The 22,714-nt window shown below is 40.0% G+C and overlaps 1 protein-coding gene across 2 annotated transcripts in view; it reads left to right on the forward strand.

Annotated features, from left to right (window-relative positions):
- upf1 (UPF1 RNA helicase and ATPase) overlaps window positions 1-22,714 on the forward strand; it is a 35,649-nt gene that overhangs the window by 4,837 nt on the left and 8,098 nt on the right. Inside the window, exons 3-22 of one of the 2 annotated variants that reach the window (XM_052133716.1) lie at window positions 917-1,006; window positions 1,107-1,274; window positions 2,922-3,102; window positions 7,889-8,050; window positions 8,252-8,339; window positions 8,640-8,738; window positions 8,908-9,016; window positions 9,450-9,609; window positions 9,704-9,822; window positions 11,701-11,865; window positions 11,972-12,086; window positions 12,252-12,395; window positions 13,518-13,731; window positions 13,874-13,991; window positions 17,333-17,489; window positions 17,585-17,727; window positions 19,324-19,498; window positions 19,739-19,820; window positions 20,600-20,761; window positions 21,845-22,068. In XM_052133716.1, coding sequence (XP_051989676.1) covers window positions 917-1,006; window positions 1,107-1,274; window positions 2,922-3,102; window positions 7,889-8,050; window positions 8,252-8,339; window positions 8,640-8,738; window positions 8,908-9,016; window positions 9,450-9,609; window positions 9,704-9,822; window positions 11,701-11,865; window positions 11,972-12,086; window positions 12,252-12,395; window positions 13,518-13,731; window positions 13,874-13,991; window positions 17,333-17,489; window positions 17,585-17,727; window positions 19,324-19,498; window positions 19,739-19,820; window positions 20,600-20,761; window positions 21,845-22,068 — 2,875 coding nt within the window. The remainder of the gene's footprint in view (window positions 1-916; window positions 1,007-1,106; window positions 1,275-2,921; window positions 3,103-7,888; window positions 8,051-8,251; window positions 8,340-8,639; window positions 8,739-8,907; window positions 9,017-9,449; window positions 9,610-9,703; window positions 9,823-11,700; window positions 11,866-11,971; window positions 12,087-12,251; window positions 12,396-13,517; window positions 13,732-13,873; window positions 13,992-17,332; window positions 17,490-17,584; window positions 17,728-19,323; window positions 19,499-19,738; window positions 19,821-20,599; window positions 20,762-21,844; window positions 22,069-22,714) is intronic. The other variant, XM_052133717.1, reaches the window with a different exon arrangement.

Below are 22,714 nucleotides of genomic sequence, written 5' to 3' on the forward strand. Positions count from 1 at the left end.
ATGATTGACTTATGATCAATAATATGGTAGTAAACAATACATTGTATTCTAAAACCACTTTTTATATTGTCTGATTAACTCTTCTGCTACAAGAATGTAATGCATTTTAATTATCTGAATATTTATTTTATTTTATATATATATATAAAATTAACCACCTTTCCATTTACCATCAGGCAAGTATCCGTCTAAACATGCAGGTGGAAAATTACTTAAACAAATGAAGACATAAAAATAATGATAATAATCACTGCATAGGTCCAAGTGAACGTGTTTTTGTATTTTATGTTTTAATCACAGATGTATAGGTTGCAGAGTTGCGTTCACAATTTCTCTGTGGAAATAAAGTGAACTGAACTCAAAGCACCTCCTGAACCGAGATGTCTGAGGTCATTTGCACTCATAGATGTTCCACGAGACCGCACGCCTCCATACAACAGCGTGTCATACATGCGCTTAGACGGCTTTTCTATCATCTGTTCTGAATAATATAATAAAGTGTGTTTCTTCAAGCGCCTGTCTGTGTGCCGCGGGGCAAATTATTTGTAATAGGCCTATTAATTTGATAATAATAATAATAATAATAATAATAATACTGAGTCACTGGTATCTTATTTTATTCTATTAACTATTTTCGACTTGGAATCGAAGTACCGTACTTTTGACAACACTGGTGTTTATTTTATTTAATTAAATGTTTTTAATCCTAAAACAAATGATAATTTTTATAATTTTATTTATTATAAAGTTAAAATGAATTTCAGAATTCTATTAAACACAATTCAGAATTTGAGATGTGCTGGAAATGACTTCTACACTTTCTAGAAGTCCACATTACTGAAAGTGCCGGAAGTTGACGAAACACCCAAATATACTTGCAAAATGACTGTGCTGCTTTCTCTTCTGTTTGTTTAAGCTACTGCGGCATTCATGACCCAGCATGTGTGGTCTATTGCAACACCAGCAAGAAATGGTTCTGCAACGGCCGTGGAAACACCTCTGGCAGGTGAGTCAGAAACTTTCAACAAATATGATAAAGTTCATGTTGTTAAGTGTGAACTAATAAAACATTTTTATTTGTCTCCTCTCCTCGTTTGTCTTTCCAGTCATATTGTGAACCACTTGGTGAGGGCCAAATGTAAGGAGGTGACCCTGCATAAAGACGGTCCACTGGGCGAGACCGTTCTGGAGTGCTATAACTGCGGATGCCGCAACGTGTTCCTGCTTGGCTTCATCCCGGCTAAAGCCGATTCTGTAGTAGTGCTTCTGTGCAGGTAAAGCCCACCCTTATATTTAGGTTTCTTACCATTTGCCCCATTTAAAAAATGAAATGTCATCGTTTACTCATTCTTATGATGTTCTCGTGACTCCAGGGGTGTCCGTCAGCATTTTTACTCTCTGAGCTACCCAGACCCTCTACAGTGACATTTTAATGTTTAATTAAAGTGGATTGTAAATGTTACAATTTTATAATAGACTGCGTATCACAAACTTTTATTTTAAATTTAAGAAAAATAATTAGTTTAGTTTGTTTTTCCTAATCTCAGTTTCTTAATATTTTGTTAAATATAAAGACATCGTCTGAATTTATGCTTTTTTTTTTTTTTTTTTGTATAAATAAAAATAAATTCATAGAGGAGATTAAAATGACAATATACACTCACCTAAAGGATTATTAGGAACACCTGTTCAATTTCTCATTAATGCAATTATCTAATCAACCAATCACATGGCAGTTGCTTCAATGCATTTAGGGGTGTGGTCCTGGTCAAGACAATCTCCTGAACTCCAAACTGAATGTCAGAATCTGAAAGAAAGGTGATTTAAGCAATTTTGAGCGTGGCATGGTTGTTGGTGCCAGACGGGCCGGTCTGAGTATTTCACAATCTGCTCAGTTACTGGGATTTTCACGCACAACCATTTCTAGGGTTTACAAAGAATGGTGTGAAAAGGGAAAAACATCCAGTATGCGGCAGTCCTGTGGGCGAAAATGCCTTGTTGATGCTAGAGGTCAGAGGCGAATGGGCCGACTGATTCAAGCTGATAGAAGAGCAACTTTGCCTGAAATAACCACTCGTTACAACCGAGGTATGCAGCAAAGCGTTTGTGAAGCCACAACACGCACAACCTTGAGGTGGATGGGCTACAACAGCAGAAGACCCCACCGGGTACCACTCATCTCCACTACAAATAGGAAAAAGAGGCTACAATTTGCAAGAGCTCACCAAAATTGGACAGTTGAAGACTGGAAAAATGTTGCCTGGTCTGATGAGTCTCGATTTCTGTTGAGACATTCAGATGGTAGAGTCAGAATTTGGCGTAAACAGAATGAGAACATGGATCCATCATGCCTTGTTACCACTGTGCAGGCTGGTGGTGGTGGTGTAATGGTGTGGGGGATGTTTTCTTGGCACACTTTAGGCCCCTTAGTGCCAATTGGGCATCGCTTAAATGCCACGGCCTACCTGAGCATTGTTTCTGACCATGTCCATCCCTTTATGGCCACCATGTACCCATCCTCTGATGGCTACGTCCAGCAGGATAATGCACCATGTCACAAAGCTCGAATCATTTCAAATTGGTTTCTTGAACATGACAATGAGTTCACTGTACTAAAATGGCCCCCACAGTCACCAGATCTCAACCCAATAGAGCATCTTTGGGATGTGGTGGAACGGAGCTTCATGCCCTGGATGTGCATCCCACAAATCTCCATCAACTGCAAGATGCTATCCTATCAATATGGGCCAACATTTCTAAAGAATGCTTTCAGCACCTTGTTGAATCAATGCCACGTAGAATTAAGGCAGTTCTGAAGGCGAAAGGGGGTTCAAACACAGTATTAGTATGTGTTCTAATAATCCTTTAGGTGAGTGTATATAAAAATAATAATAAATAAATGTGTGTTTGTGTGTGTTTAGGCAGCCATGTGCGAGTCAGAGCAGTCTGAAGGACATTAATTGGGACAGCTCTCAGTGGCAGCCCCTGATTCAGGACCGCTGTTTCCTGTCCTGGCTGGTAAAGATCCCGTCTGAGCAGGAGCAGCTGAGAGCCCGTCAGATCACCGCTCAGCAGATCAACAAACTTGAGGAGCTCTGGAAGGTACTGAACTTCAATGATGATGAAAATGTTTAACTTTTTTTTTTTTGGTGTTATGGTGAAAAAAGTCGTTTGGAATAATTATTTTATTACTATTTCTTAAGCAGCAAAATAATTTAGTTTTGAACAATTATACTTGAAAAAATAAAACAATTTGAGAGGACCCCTTTAGACAGTCATTACTGTGCGTGAAAAGTTTTTTAAAAATATCAGAGATTTGATTATTTTTATTAAAAAAATAAATAAAATCAGGTCAAATAACCCTAAGGAAACTTCTTGATATTCGTGACTTAAAAATTCATGATATATGTAAATATATATATATATATATTTGAAGTCAGAAGATTACATGCATCTTAGCCAAACACATTTAAATTCAGTTTTTCACAATTCCTGACATTTAATGGTAGAAAACATTCCCTGTCTTGGGTCAGTTTGGATCTCTACTTTATTTTAAGAGTGTGAAATGTCAGAATAATAGTAGAGAGAATGATTTATTTCATCTTTTATTTCTTTCATCACATTCCCAGTGGGTCAGAAGTTTACATACACTTTTTTTGTATTTGGTAGCATTGCCTTTAAATTGTTTGACTTGTGTCAAATGTTTTGGGTTTCCTTCCACAAGCTTCTCACAATAAGTTGCTGGAATTTTGTCCCATTCCTCCAGACAGAACTGGTGTAACTGAGTCGGGTTTTCTGCCCACAAATTATCAATCAGATTGAGGTCAGGACTTTGTGATGGTCACTTCAATACCTTGACTTTGTTGCCCTTAAGCCATTTTGCCACAACTTTGGAGGTGTGCTTGGGGTCATTGTCCATTTGGAAGACCCATTTGCAACCAAGCTTTAACTTCCTGGCTGATGTCTTGAGATGTTGCTTCAATAAATCCACATAATGTTCCTTCCTCATGACGTCATCTATTTTGTGAAGTGCTCCAGTCCCTCCTGCAGCAAAGCACCCCCACAACATGATGCTCCACCCCCATGCTTCACGGTTGGGATGGTGTTCTTCGGCTTGCAAGCCACACCCTTTAACATAACAATGGTCATTATGGCCAAACAGTTCAATATTTGTTTCATCAGACCAGAGGACATTTCTCCAAAAGTAAGATCTTTGTCCCCATGTGCTCTTGCAAACTGTAGTCTGGCTTTTTTATGGAGGTTTTGGAGCATTTGGCTTCTTCCTTGCTGAGCAGCCTTTCAGGTTATGTCGATATAGGACTTGTTTTGCTGTGGATATAGATACTCGGCCACCTGTTTCCTCCAGCATCTTCACAAGGTCCTTTTGCTGTTGTTCTGGGATTGATTTGCACTTTTCGCACCAAACTACGTTAATCTCTAGGAGACAGAATTTGTCTCCATCCTGAGCGGTTTGATGGCTGTGTGGTCCCATGATGTTTATACTTGCGTACTATTGTTTGTACAGATGAACGTTGTACTTTCAGGCATTTGGAAATTACTCCCAAGGATGAACCTGACTTGGTCCTGGCTGATTTCTTTTGTTTTTCACATGATGTCAAGCCAAGAGGCACTGAGTTTGAAGATAGGCCTTAAAATACCTCCACAGGTACTCCTTCAATTCAGTACACCTTTTTTCAGTAGCTAATTGTCTAAAAGGCTTGACATCATTTTCTGGAATTTTCCAAGCTGCTTAAAGACACAGTTAACTTAGTGTATGTAAACTTCTGACCCACTGGAGTTGTGATATAGTCAATAAAAAGTGAAACAATCGGTCTGTAAACAATTGTTGGAAAAATTACAAAGATATTAAAAAAAATATAGCATTTAAAATACAGTAAAAATGTACTTAAAAATACATTTCCAACACCGGTTTTCTAGCAAATGAACACACAAATGCAGGGCTCCAGACTGTGCCTAAATGGCCACATTTTGCTACACTTTTCCCCGCCGGTGTGACTAAGTTCTGTTACACGTTGCACTGGTGTGACGTCGCAATGTTGGCCAACTCTCCCTCTTTCTCTCTCTCTGTTTATGCGCTGACTATTTCTATTAAGCGATATCAAATGCGGAACAAAACCGTTCTGTCTTCTACCCGGACAAATTATCAGCACGGCTCATTGGACAGAGCAGCGTGATCACAGAACAGGTGCGTTCACCCGCAGAGTGTAAATAATTACAGCACTGCAAGAACCAGTGGGAAGCACAACATGAGCATAGAAAAGGTGCGTTTGCTCACAGAACTGGCCTCGAGCTCTCGATGCACACCACTGATCATTACAGCACTGCCTGCGGGAACCAGTGAAGCTCGGCATGAGTCGCGGAAAACATTTGAAATCAGCAGGTGCAGACCTCAGTGAAAACCCTCGGTGAGTAAAGGAGTTTAAACTCAAAAACCGACCTGACATTCAAAACAGTAGGCTACTGCCAAGATGAACAGGAACACAGATATAATCAAGACTTTTCGCACATCAGTGCCCTTAGAGAATTACCATATATTTACTCTAGTAAACTAACTGTATTAGCTAGTATTTTAGACAGAAATAGATTCACAATAAATATTATCATTTATAATGGACTATGGCAGTTTATAAATGTTTTTATTTTGAATTAATGTGTTTAGAGGACTGTATTTCATTACAAATATGCCATAGTTTTTTTTGCGATGTTATAGTTGACCAGAAAATTTACATCTGCAATGCATCCTAACTCAAAATCAATACCTTATTGTCGAATGAGCATTTCAGTGGGGTAAAATATTCAATATTATTGGTAATTAGGGTACTAACGAAATATCGCAATACCAAAAAAATGTTAACGCTACGATATCATCTTGTTGTTAATTTCAGTACCATGTTGAAGTATGCTGCAATTAGCTAAATGTAATGTAATATAAGAGTTTTGAGATTAAATCAAAGACCATTTGAATATAATTAAAAAAGTCTCGATATGGCTATGTGTGATCATTAAACAGCAGAAGGATGACATTTAATGAAACAATATAGTCAAATATGTGCCACAAAAAGAATGAGATGCATCATCCTGCTCGGTCATCTCCTTCACACACACACACACACACACACACACACACACAAGCAGGCGTGCACACAAACGCAAGACACACCACTAATGCTTGATTTTCATGCAGTGTGTCCAATAGTATCCATCTGCAGAGCAGTGTGTCTAGTGTATAATCGGCTGTGAACACTCAAATTACTGTTTTCACCATTGCAGCTCAGCACTTTCAGCTCGCGAGTCACGGGGAGCTTTATATAAAGAACCCTTCAGAAACAGGAACTTCAAAGGTATTTCAAAATAAAAGTCCCGCTGAAATAAGAGCTCTATTCAACCGGATGCGTGAAATTGAAGACATTACGACAGAAACATATTACTACTGTACTTACAATAATAACAATAATATATTATTAAATGGTTATATTATTAGTATTATTATCTGTAAGCAATATCACAAAAGCAAGTGTAATGAATATCAGCATGTTGTGATTTAGCCATGGGAGCCTTTTGCCTCAGATCATCAGATTGTTTTCATTTAATATTGTCATTAATATTGTAAAGCTCTGTTGTGCATCTTTTTTTTTTTTTTTTCAGAATGTATGTGTATGTGTGTGTGTGTATATATATATATATATATATATATATATATATATATATTTTATTGGCTCTGTATTGCTGAAATTAGTATATTTTCATTTGATTAAAGCAGTACAGTATGTATTTATTTGATTTAAACACAATTTAATCTTAACATTTAATGAAAACATTTAATATGGAATCCAGAAAAATTAAAAAAGAAAATATACTTAATTTGTATCTATAAGACATTATGCAGTTCTTTTAGTCAAGTAACTTTCTGTGTAATTTTTTTTTTTTTACATTTATTGCCCAAGTATCGAGTTAGTATCGATACCGAGGTATCATGGCTGGTATAGTTTCAAACCAGAGTTTTGGTATCTGAGCAACCCTATTGGTAATTGGACTTATTTTTGTAATAAAAAAATAATATATCTTTTATTATTAGTTTCTGTCTTTTTAAACTTTTCATTTTATAGGCCTCTTAAAATTATATTAAATTTTATTTTATCTATGCACCAAAATAAAATAACAAAAAAAGATCAACATTTTAATATTTTTAACCCAGATTTGTATATTGCTGGAGCTTTATAATGCATTTAAATGCCACACAGGGACTGTGAACATTTCAATTGAATTAGTTTCGACAGTTTAATAGCATATGAAATTGTGGCAATGTAAAATGTTTTAATGCTCACATATTTGTGAGTTAATTAGTCTAATGATATGGTACTTTTTAGGAAATGTAATGGCCAAATAAAAATCACATTACAAGCACTGCCGGGGCTGGACTGATAATGTTGCACACCGGGCATATTCCCGGTGGGGCGACGCACATTGGGTCCGATCGGGGCGGACTGATGATTGGGAGAACCTCGGAACGGGCCGCGATAAGCTAACCGCATTACGCAGAACGGACCACAAGCAGCGGCGAGATATTCAGAAAAGGCGAACCCAACAACCCTGTAAGCGTGCCCTTTGGCTCAACTTTTGGGCCAGTTGCTCTGTAAAATCCCAGGCCGATTTCTCTTCCCAGTCCAGCCCTGCGCACTGCAGTATTAACACGGTTACTTTAATTTAATTATAAGAAAGGCTTTGCAAGTGTATGATAAATATTCAGTATCTCCCAGCATAAGGTGTTTTGCTGTCCAATATTTATGAAGTGGTCATTGTATTTGTGAGTAAAGAAGAATTTAACCATAAGTCTTAATGTTTTCTCTATTTTGTCTCATGTTTGCAGGAGAACCCGACAGCATCCCTGGAGGATTTGGAGAAACCTGGAGTGGATGAGGAACCTCAGCATGTTCTACTTCGCTATGAAGATGCATACCAGTACCAGAACATTTTTGGCCCACTCGTGAAACTAGAGGCTGACTACGACAAGAAACTCAAAGAGTCCCAAGTATGAAATCAGTCAACAACTAATTAGAGAAGCATCAGTGATTATTACTCAAGTTTAAGTTACGATTTTAATGTAAACGTGTCACTTCTGGTAAAACGTTTTTAATTTCCTGCATGGACTATTTTTAAATACAGAATCACTAATATGCCCCATCCTGAAATTAATGCTTTCTCTCTGAATTTCTCCCCGGTTCCTGTTCAGACTCAAGACAATATAACAGTAAGGTGGGACTTGGGACTGAATAAAAAGCGGATAGCTTATTTCACTCTGCCCAAGACGGATTCAGGTGGTAATATTTACTTTCAACATCTTCTATGTCTACCAGTGGTTCATACCCATCCCATTCCTAACACCGTGTCCCATGCATCCCTCATCGATGTGTGCACGGACCTCTCCACCCAAGTGTGTGTGTGTGTGTGTGTGTGTGTGTGTGTGTGTGTGTGTGTGTGTGTGTGTGCGCGCTTGTGTATTTGTGGTGTTGTATTGTGTATGTGATGGATATATGGCTATGTTTTGTTATTGGAATATAAATCAGAAAGATGGAGTTTGTCTGATGTTGCCTCATGTCTGTGTGTGTGATGTTTATCAGACATGCGACTGATGCAGGGAGATGAGATCTGTCTGCGCTATAAAGGGGACTTGGCTCCACTCTGGAAAGGCATTGGACATGTCATCAAAGTTCCAGACAGTATCCTTTCACAGCTAATGTTTTGCTCTTGCCTTTAATGTGTCACTTCTGGTTTCATGTTGTCTTGCAAAACGTTTTAGACCTTTTGGGATATTTTAATTTGTAATGCACAACTTAAAGTATGTAGGATGCTGTATTGCCGTTGATTCTTTAACGCAGATTTTCTCAGATTATGGAGATGAGATCGCTATTGAGCTGCGCAGCAGTGCAGGCGCACCTGTGGAGGTGCCACATAACTTCCAGGTGGACTTTGTCTGGAAATCCACATCATTTGACCGGTTAGTGCGAGTTCATTTTCTGCCATCTGTGAATTCGTGGTCAAACGTATGTGAGATCATTTTTTGCCACATCAATTCCAGCAAGGTTGGTGAGTTTTTCTGTAAAAAATAAGATTCAAAACAAAATTATTTGTCAAGGTAATGTTGATGACAAAACTGCAGTTTGGAAAAGATCTTTTCATCTGAATACTTTGATGATTTGGGTTTCCTGTAGCTGTGGAAAGATTAACCCTCACAACCTTCATTTAAGGATCAGATTGCAAAAGTTTTCAAAAGGTTTACAGAAAAGCTACAATGGTTTATCATACTGTTTGAAGACCACACAGCCATTTAACCAGTTTTGTTTGTTTTGCTGAATGTCTGGGATACTTATTTTATTAGTTAAACCCACTGTACACCATATTAATCTTTTTTTGTCTATCTTGTTATGTAGAATGCAGAGCGCCCTGAAGACGTTTGCTGTTGACGAGACCTCCGTTTCTGGTTACATCTATCATAAGTTGTTGGGTCACGAAGTGGAGGACGTTATCATTAAATGCCAGCTGCCCAAACGCTTCACTGCGCAGGGTCTGCCAGATCTCAACCACTCACAGGTACAGAAATGTCCATAGTCACGTTGCTTATCCTTGTCTGATCGAGCTCTTCCTTGTTTTAATTATGAAGCTCAATGTTTTGGTTGTGTTGTAGGTCTATGCTGTGAAGACGGTACTTCAGAGACCTCTTAGTCTAATCCAAGGGCCTCCTGGAACTGGCAAGACTGTCACCTCTGCCACCATTGTCTACCATCTTGCCAGACAGGGCAATGGGTAAGACACGCCCCTTCGTGACTGTATTAGACATGAACACCACAGAGGTGTACAACAAGTGGATCTGTCAATGTTTAGTGAATTTGAATTGGCTTTGCTGTGAAAAACAGGATATTGAACAAGACAAAATGTGACAATGATAATCAAGACTACATGTAAAACAAAGGGTTCGCACGAGGTCCTTAAATGTAGCTTTTAGAAATTTAAGTTCTGGAATACCTCGATGACTACCACACCTGGAGGCGGGAGTTCGAATCCAGGTCGTGCTGAGTGACTTCAACCAGGTCTCCTAAGCAACCAAATTGGCCCGGTTGCTAGGCAGGGTAGAGTCACATGGGGTAACCTCCTCGTGGTGGTGATTAGTGGTTCTCTCAATGGGGTGTGTGGTGAGTTGTGTGTGGATCGTGGAGAGTAGCATGAGCCTCCACATGCTGTGAGTCTCTGCGGTGTCATGCACAACGAGTCACGTGATGAGATGCGCGGATTGACGTCTCCGAAGCGGAGGCAACTTGTCCTCCGCCACCCAGATTGAGTTGAGTAACCGCACCACCACGAGGACCTACTAAGTAGTGGGAATTGGGCATTCCAATTTGGGAGAAAAGGGAATACATTTTTTTTTTTAATTCTGGAATACCTTGAAAATGGACATGTTTTGTTGAAAAGCACTTGAAATGAAAACGGAACATTTCTTTACGTTTAGCATGCCTGAATAACTTTTTAATTATATTTGTGATATCCCCTGATGGGCGAACGCCGTTCGGAAGGGAGGGGCGATGGCCTCGGTCGTGTCCAACTTCTTAGAGGGACAAGTGGCGTTCAGCCATGCACGATCAGAATCAGACTCGAGATGGAGCAATATAAATTTCAAGTTTCCGACTTGCATATATTGTTCATGTCACTCGTAATACAAGTTGTGAACTCAGAATTATTTGAAAGCTCTTGAGTTTGTACATCTTGAATATGAAAAATTTATGCTGGAAAAAGTTTGTAAACCCTGAATACATCAACTAATACAACATTCGCTAACATGCTAAACGCGGCTGTAATATGCACCAATTACACCCTGCTATTGTAATTCATGATGACACTGATACTACTGCAAAAATGGGCGTATAAAAAGAGTGTTAAGAAGAAGCCTTTTATTTTGTCACACGTTAAACATTTGCACATACAGTGAAATTCATCATTCATTTATTTATGTTTTATTTTTTTCACATATCCCAGCTAAACTGGGGTCAGAGCGCAGGTATGGCCATGATACGGCACCTCTGGAGCAGATAGGGTCAAGGGACTTGCTCAAGGGAATTAATTAATGGGCAGAATACAGATAAAAATGATGTGATAGCCTGCCATTGGGAGCAACTTGGGGTTCAGTGTCTTGCCCAAGGACACTTCGGCATGTGGAGTCCGGTGGGCCGTGAATCGATCCACCAACCATGCGATTAGTGGCCAACCTGCTCTATGACCTGAGCCGCCCCATATTCATAGGACTCCAATTGTGAAGGAGTGATTCAGGGAGCATGAGGAATCATTTTCACACATGAACTGGCCACCACAGAGTCCTGACCTTAACCCCATTGAAAGTCTTTGGGATGTGCTGGAGAAGACTGTATGAAGTGGTTCGACGATCCCGTCGTCGATACAAGATCTCGGCCAATAAATCATTTAACTCTGGACGGAAATAAATGTTTTGACATTGCATAAGGCCGTCAAAACAATGCCACGGTCAAACTAAATATTAGCGTATGTACGTTCTATGGGCCAGGCAGTGTAATCCTGTTTTCTTTTGATCCTGTCTGTGCACAATGTCATATCTGATATTTGTTAAATCTGCTTTCTGAGTTTGACTTTGGTTTCTGCTTCTCTCTCATGGTTTAGTCCAGTGCTGGTTTGTGCTCCGAGTAACATCGCTGTGGACCAGCTGACGGAGAAGATCCATCAGACGGGACTGAAGGTGGTTCGTCTGTGCGCTAAGAGTCGCGAGGCCATCGACTCTCCTGTGTCATTCTTGGCTCTGCACAATCAGATCCGCAACATGGACAGGTGCAGACTTTTCACTTGAAGTTTTGAGGTTCCATTTCATTTAGGATGCTGCCTCAGAAGGGTGCTGCCTATGTAGACAGTTCTGATGTCTCTCTCTCTTCTGCAGCATGCCAGAGTTGCAGAAACTGCAGCAGCTGAAGGACGAGACTGGCGAGCTGTCGTCCTCTGATGAGAAACGCTACCGAGCTCTGAAACGAACGGCTGAGAGAGAACTGCTCATGGTACGTCTGACTTCACAACAAAGACACAAATGTTTTTTCCTTGCAATTAGCATGCACACACAATGAGCTATAAAAACCAGGATTTCCTGTTTGTACAAATCGTCCATCAGCCCAATCCAAAATAGCAACCCTACAACAATCTCATTCTTTCTCTCTCTTTCTCAGAATGCGGACGTGATCTGCTGCACGTGTGTGGGTGCAGGCGACCCCCGACTGGCTAAGATGCAGTTCCGATCCATTCTCATCGATGAGAGCACGCAGGCCACGGAGCCCGAGTGCATGGTGCCAGTGGTGCTTGGGGCCAAACAGGTATGACTCCAGTGGTTTAATGGGTTTTCTGAAGCGATATGATGGGTCGGTTAGGTTAGGTGTCCGCTTTCACATTCACATTATTCATGCATATCGCCACCTACTGGACAGAGGAGAATTTAAAGTAAAAAATGACATAAATATTGACCTGTTTCTCACCCACACCTATCGTATCACTTCTTAAGTCATGGATTTAAGCACGGGCATAGGGTTGCTCCGATACCAAGATTTTGGCTTCGGTACGATACCAGCCCTGGTACCTCAGTATCGAAACTAATGTAGGCAACAAATTAAAAAAAGAAAAAAAAAAACTACTTTGAGTATTACACTTTTATACAGTAGTTATTTTTTTATGTAATGTCTTTAATTTCACGCATCCGGTTGAATAGAGCTCTTATTTCAGTGGGACTTTTATTTTGAAATGCCTTTTGAAGTTCCTGTTTCTGAAGGGTTCGTTATATCAAGCTTCCCGTGACTCGCAAGCTGAAATTTCTGAGCTGCAATTGTGAAAACTGTAATTTGAGTGTTCACAGATGATTATGCACTAGACACACTGCTCTGTGGCTCTGCAGATGGATACTATTGGACACACTGCATGAAAATCAAGCATTAGTAGTGTGTGTTGCGTTTGTGTGCACGCCTGCTTGTGTGTGTGTGAAAGAGATGACAGAGCAGGACGGTGCCTCTCATTCGTTCTGTGGCGCATATTTGACTATATTGTTACATTAAATGTCATCCTTCTGCTGATTAATGATCACACTTGGCCATTTCGAAACGTTTTTTATTATTTTCAAATGGTCTTTGATTCCATCTCAAAACTCTCACATTACATTAAGCTAATTGCTGCACACTTTAATATGGTACCGAAATTTACGAGATCATATCGTACCGTTTAATTTTTTGGTATCGCAATATTTCGTTAGTACCGGTGTACCGAGCAACCCTACACAGGATTCGTATGGATTACTTTTATGCTGCATTTGTGCTTAATTGAGCTTCAAAGTTCTGGCCACCATTCACTTGCATTGAATGGACCAATACACATTGGTCTAGATACTCTTGTATTTAAGTGTAAATGTTCTGTGTTCATTTACGAACTGTCCTTTCCACTCTCTTTGAAAGCTGATTTTGGTTGGTGATCACTGTCAGCTGGGTCCAGTGGTGATGTGTAAGAAAGCAGCTAAAGCGGGTCTGTCTCAGTCTCTGTTTGAGCGTCTGGTGGTTCTGGGCATCAGACCAATCCGTCTGCAGGTGCAGTACCGCATGCACCCCGCGCTCAGCGCTTTCCCTTCCAACATCTTCTACGAAGGATCTCTGCAGAACGGAGTCACAGCCAGTACGTCATCACAGCTCAACTCTATTTTATTATAGATGTGTGGTTACGAGCCCCTGATGGCCAGGGGTTGGTTGTATAAATTGGATTGTGTGTCGGAAGTGTTTGTGTGCCATGTTAAAGTAGTTGTTCTGATGTTCTGCAGCTGATCGCATCAAGAAAGGTTTTGACTTCCAGTGGCCTCAGCCAGATAAGCCCATGTACTTCTACGTGACTCAAGGCCAGGAGGAGATCGCAAGCTCTGGCACCTCCTATCTCAACAGGTACCATTTCTAGCTATGTGTTATTATAGATCAATGACAATATCGGTATCGGACGGTATTATACATTTTTGCATTGTCATCTTTAAGCTGATTAGAATGATTTCGAAGCAGATAGCATCAACTTTCATTCAAACTTACCTTGAAAACACTTCTATTAAAATGAATGGGAGAAATTCTAATGCCCAACTGCAGCCAGCAGTCAACGGATGTAGAGAGGAAGTAAAGAGCCAATCACATCGCCTATAGCGATGATACAGACATCGCCTGTCAATCAACTTGAGTACGTGCATGCTCATTCGCTATAAAAGCCGGGAAAAGCCAGTGTTGTCAGATATTACTCCTGAGTTTAAATATGTTCTTTGAGCGGAATCTTGACCAACCGTTTTGGAGATTTTGGTCTTTCACCATTCAAGTAGATAGGTGCTGGGGGTTCCCCCAAAAGAGGGGGAGGGGGGGGTCCCTTTTTTCACCCAATTTGGAATTCCCAATGTGCTTTAAGTCCTCGTGGCGGCGTAGTGACTCGCCTCAATCCGGATGCCGGAGGCCGAATCTGAGACCATCAGCCTGTGCATCTTATCACGTGGCGTGTTGAGCGTGTTGCCACGGAGACTTGGTGCATGTGGAGGTTTCACGCCATCTACTGCGGCATAAAGCCCTAATGTCCAACAGTCTGTGTACATGCACCAATTGAATTTTGTCATTTTTGTCATTGTGTCATTTCAAGCACATCTCAAATTCTGTATAGAGGCTAATTGAAATCTGTAGTGGAAATGATGCTGATGGAATTTTTTTTTTTTTACTGTTTTTGACTCAAAATTACAGACTGCTAACATAGCTAACATTTTCTGCAATCTACATACACGCATTTAATATTTTCACACCGTTTTTGGGAAAAAGGACCGCTTGATTGGAAATGACAGCTAATAAAAATACTCACAAGTAGTGATAATTCCCTTGATTTGTCTTTGTTTCAAACCCCACTTGTCTCATATTTCATCTCAAGTATGCTCTTTACTGACACTTTTGTCAACTTGGTTAACAAGTAACCTACATTTTACAATAAACTTTATTAGGGGCAAAATGGTTTGGTGTAGAGCCCGACCGATAAAGGATTTTGAAGGCCGATACCGATACAAATATTTGTTGGGTTTAAAATCTGATAAACCGATATATCGGCCGATATTTATTTATTTTTTTCAGAAACGCGCAACAAAACATTAACAGATTTCCCTAACGTTAGTTATTTGTAGTTATTTATGAGTTTTAACTAAAATAATATGATAATGCATTTTAAAAAGAAACTTGTTTCTTTTATTGTCACAACAGAACAGAGGAACATCAAAATATATTAAAGTTCTGATAAATAAAATGTATAAAAATACAAACTTAAGATATGAAACATAAAGTCCTTTGAACAAAAACACAAAAACAACAACAACCAAATCAAAGTTACCAGTATTAAAAGACTTGGTATAGCTTCATAAATATAACTTTAAACTATACTACTTATAAATTGCTAACAGTATATATGAGGTAGTGTACTGAATCAGTCAATCCTCAATAGCTCCAGTCCAGCAGAGGCAGGTTGTAGTACAAGAAGCAAAGTTTCTCTGCATTATCTCCTTTCAAAGAGCTTCGCCTATCCTCATAAATATTCCCTATGGTGCTGAACACTCTTTCGCTCGCCACAGAGGAGGGTGGACAGGAGAGGTACTGCCTTGCCAAAACTGACAGTCTGGTGAAATGGTTGGTGTTGTGTTTCATTACAAAAAATAATGATGACATTATTACTAGATATATCATCATAATTTATATTATCATTAAACAAGATAAAGGTCATTCCTAAATGTTTGTGTGCGTGTATTGTAATAATTAGTCCCACTCCCTACATTGCCTTATAAGCTACCTTATAATCACAATGTCAGCTTGCTTATCCCTTTACCTGCACTTTTTAAATTCTTTCCATCAAGCTACATCAAACCATTTTCAATCATCAGTTGCTGCCTGCCTTCTAAAACCTATTATTTAGCTGATTCTAAATCCATTATGTGACTCGTTAATGCTGCGGCTGAACGACAGTCTGCAACGCACACTTGGCGTCGTTGGATTCACACACATCATATAAAAAGAAAAGCTAACTTTGTCTTTTATGCACAAGATACGTTTGATACTTTTTCTCTGTGTAAATGTTCACTCCTCGTAAGTCTAACTTACATTTTACAATGCAGGGACTGTAACTAGAGATATGCTAGTTATAAATACAGTAATAATCATTACTTTATTTAGGCAGAAAAAGTTTGTTGTGGTTTCCAAGCTCATTACTGTTAACGTTAGCGTCTTCCACTGATGATAGTGGCATTAGCTAGCTTTGTGGTTAGCTAGTCTATGATGAGCCATAATTTAGCAATGGATAACGCCATACTGCAAATTGTAAAACATACATTTTCAATACAACAGGCCAAGGAGAGATGATACGCCTCATTGCTATAACTGTCACGCGCTATTAAAGAAATACTTCAGTCACATCGTCAAAAGTTAAAAGGACAGTCAGTCAACTACACTGTAACAACGTAACGTAATTATTACTAGCTAATTCCGCTTCACTCTCGGCTTATTTAACAGCAGCAAAACTGGACATGATAGTCACAAATTTTGTCATGCTTATTTGAGTTAAGAGAACTGATGGGGATGTTCTTTTAATTGTTATTCAAGCAATGTATGTGACCAACTCACCATGGCATGAACACACTTCACCAATGATCTCACTCGCGGATAACTGATTCTCTCTGCCCGACTCTGCAGAGTCAGATCAGCAGATTGCAGGATGTGTGCCGCGTTATACACTAGTGTTGCCAACAGGGACGGTGTAGAGTGCCCTCTGGTGGACAAACTATACAACTCCAACACTCATGACATGGTTGAAGGGTGTTTCGTCCGTTTTTTTTTTTGTTTTGTTTTTTTTGTTTTTTTAAATATTCATTTATCGGCCATTATAAACGCCGATACCGATAGTTTGGAAAATGCCTAATATCGGCCGATAATATCTGCCTGCCGATAAATCGGTCGAGCTCTAGTTTGGTGTGCTGGAAATTATGTCACTACTATGGGACAGTCATCATTTTTCAAAGAGTGACAATTTTCACACAATAAATATTGAAATGTTTTTTTATTTCACTCTGTGTTTAGATGATAATAGTTTTAAATATGCCATAATATGTATATTTTTTATGTATTTTCATAGTCTAATATTGAAAGTCTGGGTTAAAAATGAGGATAAAACAGTCAAATGTTTGTGCATCGATAACTATTTCTTTTCATTTTACATTTCCTCCTGCTTTCAGGACTGAAGCTTCTAATGTGGAGAAGATCACCACACGACTGCTGAAGGCCGGAGCCAAACCCGATCAGATTGGCATCATCACACCGTACGAGGGCCAACGCTCTTACCTGGTGCAGTACATGCAGTTCAGCGGCTCCCTACACACCAAACTCTACCAGGTACAAACACTGCTGGAAAATCCTAACAGCCTGAAATGTTGAATCAAAACCATCCCTCACTGTGCATTTGTATTGGTCTTTCTGTGCCATAACAGGAAGTGGAGATTGCCAGCGTGGACGCATTCCAGGGCAGAGAGAAAGACTTCATCATTCTGTCTTGCGTCAGAGCTAACGAACATCAGGGAATCGGCTTCCTCAACGACCCGCGCCGTCTCAATGTGGCCCTTACCAGAGCCAGGTAACATCAACATTACCTGCAGATCCTCTCACCTGCTGTCAAATTACTGTACAACTCATCCAACCTATGTATAAGGCTGCATTATGTACTTTTGTGTTTAGTATAATATTTAGTCATTTTTGAATTTAAAATATAAAACATATATTACTTTTCCATAGGCTATTACTATTATCATAACAATAATTTTGCAACATGCAAATGGAGGCTAAAGAGTAAACTTGTTCAAGAATCATTTCTGGGGCTGTACCGAATTACAGAGCATCCGGAAAGTATTCACAGCGCTTCACTTTTTCCACATTGTGTTATGTTACAGCCTTATTCCAAAATGGATTAAATTCAATATTTTCCTCAAAATTCTACACACAATACCCCATAATGACAACTGTGAAAGAAGTTTGTTTGAAATCTTTGCGAATTTATTAAAAATCAAAAACGAAAAAAATCACATGTACATAAGTATTCACAGCCTTTGCTCAATTTTGTTGAAGCACCTTTGGTACCAATTACAGTCTCAAGTCTTTTTGTGTATGATGCTACAAGCTTGGCACACCTATTTTTGGGCAGTTTCTCCCATTCTTCTTTGAGGACCTCTCAAGCTCCATCAGGTTGGATGGGGAACGTCGGTGCACAGACATTTTCAGATCTCTCCAGAGATGTTCAATCGGGTTCAAGTCTGGGCTCTGGCTGGGCCACTCAAGGACATTCACAGAGTTGTCCCGTAGCCACTCCTTTGTTATCTTGGCTGTGTACTTGGGGTCATTGTCCTGCTGCGCGTGTGGGTGCCAAAGCAAACTTCTACAATGAACTTCTGAAAGAAAAAGCAAATCAGAAACCCGCATCACTGGCATTTCTTTCCTCTGTTCTTCAAAATATAATCAGGTGTGTTTCCTCAAGCACACGTCTTTGTGTCTAGCGGTATTTCTTGTCGACAGTGGCAGGATAGATGTGCGAAATTACCCACCCACGAATAGCCTGGATGTCAGACTATAAATATTGCGGGGTGCGACATGTAGTTTATGACATCCAACAGTTTGACTCCTTACAATATCTTAAATTCAGTTTTCAAATATTTTAGGTCATTATAAGTCTTAATTATCATGTAAAGAGTTCTTAAAGTTGGGGCAGGAAAGACAATAATCCTGATATGACCTAATGTGACAATCAAACTTCAAAAGAATACAACTCTTTAGCTTCTAATTCGTGTTTATTTATTTATATACTTGTACATAAACTTATTTTAATGTGATGTATACATGCGGGTGTGTGTGTACGTGTGAAACATGTCTTGAGTAGTTTAATCTTGCATATAGCCTGACCTAATGTTAAGGTCATGTTGAATGTGTGCCTCTGCCTGTTTAATAAGAGTCAGTGATGCATGATTTATTCAGAGATTGTGTGGGTTTGTTTTGGTATGGGGATACAGTATTCATTTTATTTGTTCTGGTCTTTAAATTTGTATTAGAGCTCCAGAGTAACTGCAACACCTTTCAAATAAAATTTAGATTATGCATAATAACAGGAACATTGCTGTCTAATAAGCCCTGATATGCTGATATCAATATGGTGACTGAATATATTGTGTATCTCTTTCTCCAGGTATGGTGTGATCATTGTGGGCAATCCTAAAGCTCTGTCTAAACAACCTCTGTGGAACCACCTGCTCAACTACTATAAAGAGCAGAAAGTTCTGGTGGAGGGGCCTCTGAATAACCTGAGAGAGAGTCTCATGCAGTTCAGCAAACCACGCAAGCTCGTCAATACAATCAACCCTGTGAGTATAAGACACAAATATTTACATATCAGGGCTTACCAGCACATCTGGCACCAACAATCATCCATGCGATTATCTAATCAGCCAATCGTGTGGCAGCAGTGCATATAATCATGCAGATATAGGTCAGGAGCTTCAGTTAATGTTCATATCAACCATCAGAATGGGGACAAAATGTGATCTCAGTTTTCTGGCTTTCACTAAGCAAATACACCCTTTTCAAAATCCTTGTTTTTACAGGGAGCTCGTTTCATGAGTACCGCCATGTATGATGCAAGAGAGGCCATGATTCCTGGATCTGTGTATGATCGCAGCAGCACCGGTAAGCCAACGTGCACACGTCATTGACCATGTTTTAAACATACTACATGCTAGGGCTGGGTATCGAGTTCGATACATTTTAGGCACCGACCGAATTGCCTCTAAACTATCGAGTATCAAAAAAAATGTTGTTGTTTGGTACCAAATTTCGATACCTAAGGGGTTACTCTCGTCAACCATAAGCATGTATCATGCTAGATGTGCCGGTGATTGGCTGTGTTTAGGCATCAAGGAAAAACACTAGTTTACGCCGGTTACGCCCAGAGATGCGGCTCACACGTGAGGATGTAGTGTGTATGCGTTTCAAACCCCATACATGTGATAGATGTGGAAAAGATCAAAAGTGTGTTTACATTTCACCAGGCTCGATGCCAAGAACACACAATGCAGTTTTTATGACAAGATAATTGCTGCCAAGACCGTCAAAAAATAAAACCAAAGTTTTTTTGAGGTAATGTTTGTAATCTTGTTAAAACGGATTTCATAAAATTGGTATAGAAAAAAAGTAGCGTTTAGGAACATGAATCGAAGTCAAGATATCTGTATCGATATTGAATTTTTTTTAACGATACCCATCCCTATACTACATGCTCCGCAGGTCTCTCATTTAGTTTAAACGAATATTCAACTAAACATCTACATTGTGGTTCCATTGTTTCAATAGGAACTACATGAAAAATACTTCTATGTATATTTAGTGTGGTGTGTAAAGCACAGAATACATTTCAATAAATCATTCTGCATCTAATTCATCACTATTTTTATTGGCTCTTTTTACAGGACGTCCATCTAATATGTACTTCCAGACCCATGATCAGGTTGGAATGATCGGGACTGGGCCAAACCCAATGGGCTCCATGAACATACCGATCCCATTCAACCTGGTCATGCCGCCCATGCCTCCGCCCAGTTACTTGGGTCAGGTGAATGGACCGGCTACTGGTAAGAGAAAAACCCAGTCACATACAATGCACTTTTCATTTGTAAAGAGTTTATATTGACAAGCACATTTTTCTTGCTCTTTTAAAAGAAGAGTTTGATGTACTTTATAGACATGATGTAACTTTAGAATGCAAAACTTGCTTTCCAGTTTACCCAGACCATTCAGAAATCAACTGTTAACATATGACCATCTACATTGACATTTCAAGGCATGTCAAGTGACTATCAAAAAGGCGATTGGCCACCCCTGGAGTCACAAGTTCGAATCCAGGGTGTGCTGATTGACTCCAGTCAGGTCTCCTAAGCAACCAAATTGGCCCAGTTGCTAGGGAGGGTAGAGTCACATGGGCTAACCTCCTCGTGGTCGCTATAATGTGGTTCTCGCTCTCGGTGGGGCGTGTGGTGAGTTGTGCGTGGATGCCGCAGAGAATAGCGTGAAGTCTCCACACGCGCTATGTCTCTGCAGTAATGCGCTCAACAAGCCACGTGATAAGATGCGCGGATTGACGTTCTCAGATGCGGAGGCAACTGAGATTCGTCCTCCGCCACCCAAATTAGTAATTCCAAATTGGGGAAATATTGGGGGGGAAATGGAAGTACAATTTCTTCCATTCACATTTATACGATTGGGCCGTCTCCTTATTTTGTCTCAGTTAGAGGTTAGCCAATCATAAGAGGTAATTCGTATATACATGTTGAAGATACGGTAACAAAAACAGCCTGTTTAATTCTAAGGGTCGAAGAGAGGGTTGAAATGTTCATGAAAGCTACATTAAGATGTTTTTAGTGCAAGAAACCATGACTAACAATATAGTCATATGTGCTCCAGAGACAGTTTAACTCAGATGTACGCTGGTCGATTATTGTGGTAATACGATGGCACGTTATTGGTAATTTAAAATGTCTCAGACGGCTCCTTTAAATGCAATTATCAGTGCCTTCGTGGTTTGAGAAACGAATCGTCTGAACAGGAAATATTATCGGTTGATGTCGATAATTAAAAATACCAAATAAAAATACCAAATATCAGCCGATATATCGGTGGACCACTAATCAACATAATCTCTCTCCTGCTGTCTGGAGGTCGTGGTGCTCCTAAAGGCAAGACTACGGGTCGTGGAGGTCGTCAGAGGAACCGTGGCCCAGGTAACCACGGCAGTGGGCAGCCCAACATGCCGAACAGTCAGGCCAGTCAGGATCTGGTGTCTCAGCCCTTCTCTCAGGGTCCTCTGACCCAAGGCTACATCACCATGAGCCAACCGTCACAGATGAGCCAGCCTGGACTATCTCAACCTGAACTTTCACAGGTAAACACACTTCTACATGTCTACACTGCTCCCTCGTACACACACACACACACACACACACTTTTACACTGTGGAACAGTTTTCAATTCTGTGATCTAGGGTACATTATTATACTGACCTTTAAAAACCAGCAATGAAGATTCACACATCACAAGAACAACTTCCTACTCATTTTTGTAAAGGTTAGAATTATTGAGTATCGCCGTAGAGGATTGACGTAGATTATTGGGGTGCTTTCTATTGCCTAATCTTTTAAAAATATAATAAGAGGATCTGGGTATCTCAGCGAGTATTGACGCTTACCATCACACCTGGAGTCGCGAGTTTGTATCCAGGACGTGCTCAGTGTCTCCAGCCAGGTCTCCTAAGCAACCAAATTGGCCCGGTTTCTAGGGAGGGTAGAGTCACATGGGGTAACCTCCTCGTTCGTATCCAGGATGTGCTGAGTGACTCCAATCAGGTCTCCTAAGCAACCTAATTGGCCCGGTTGCTAGGGAGGGTAGAGTCACGCGGGGTAACCTCCTCGTGGTGGTGATTAGTGGTTCTCTCAATGGGGCGTGTGGTGAGTTGTGTGTGGATCGTGGAGAGTAGCATGAGCCTCCACATGCTGCGAGTCTCCGCGGTGTCATGCACAACGAGTCACGTG

Source organism: Xyrauchen texanus, chromosome 9 (assembly GCF_025860055.1).
Source record: "Xyrauchen texanus isolate HMW12.3.18 chromosome 9, RBS_HiC_50CHRs, whole genome shotgun sequence".
NCBI lineage: Eukaryota > Metazoa > Chordata > Actinopteri > Cypriniformes > Catostomidae > Xyrauchen > Xyrauchen texanus.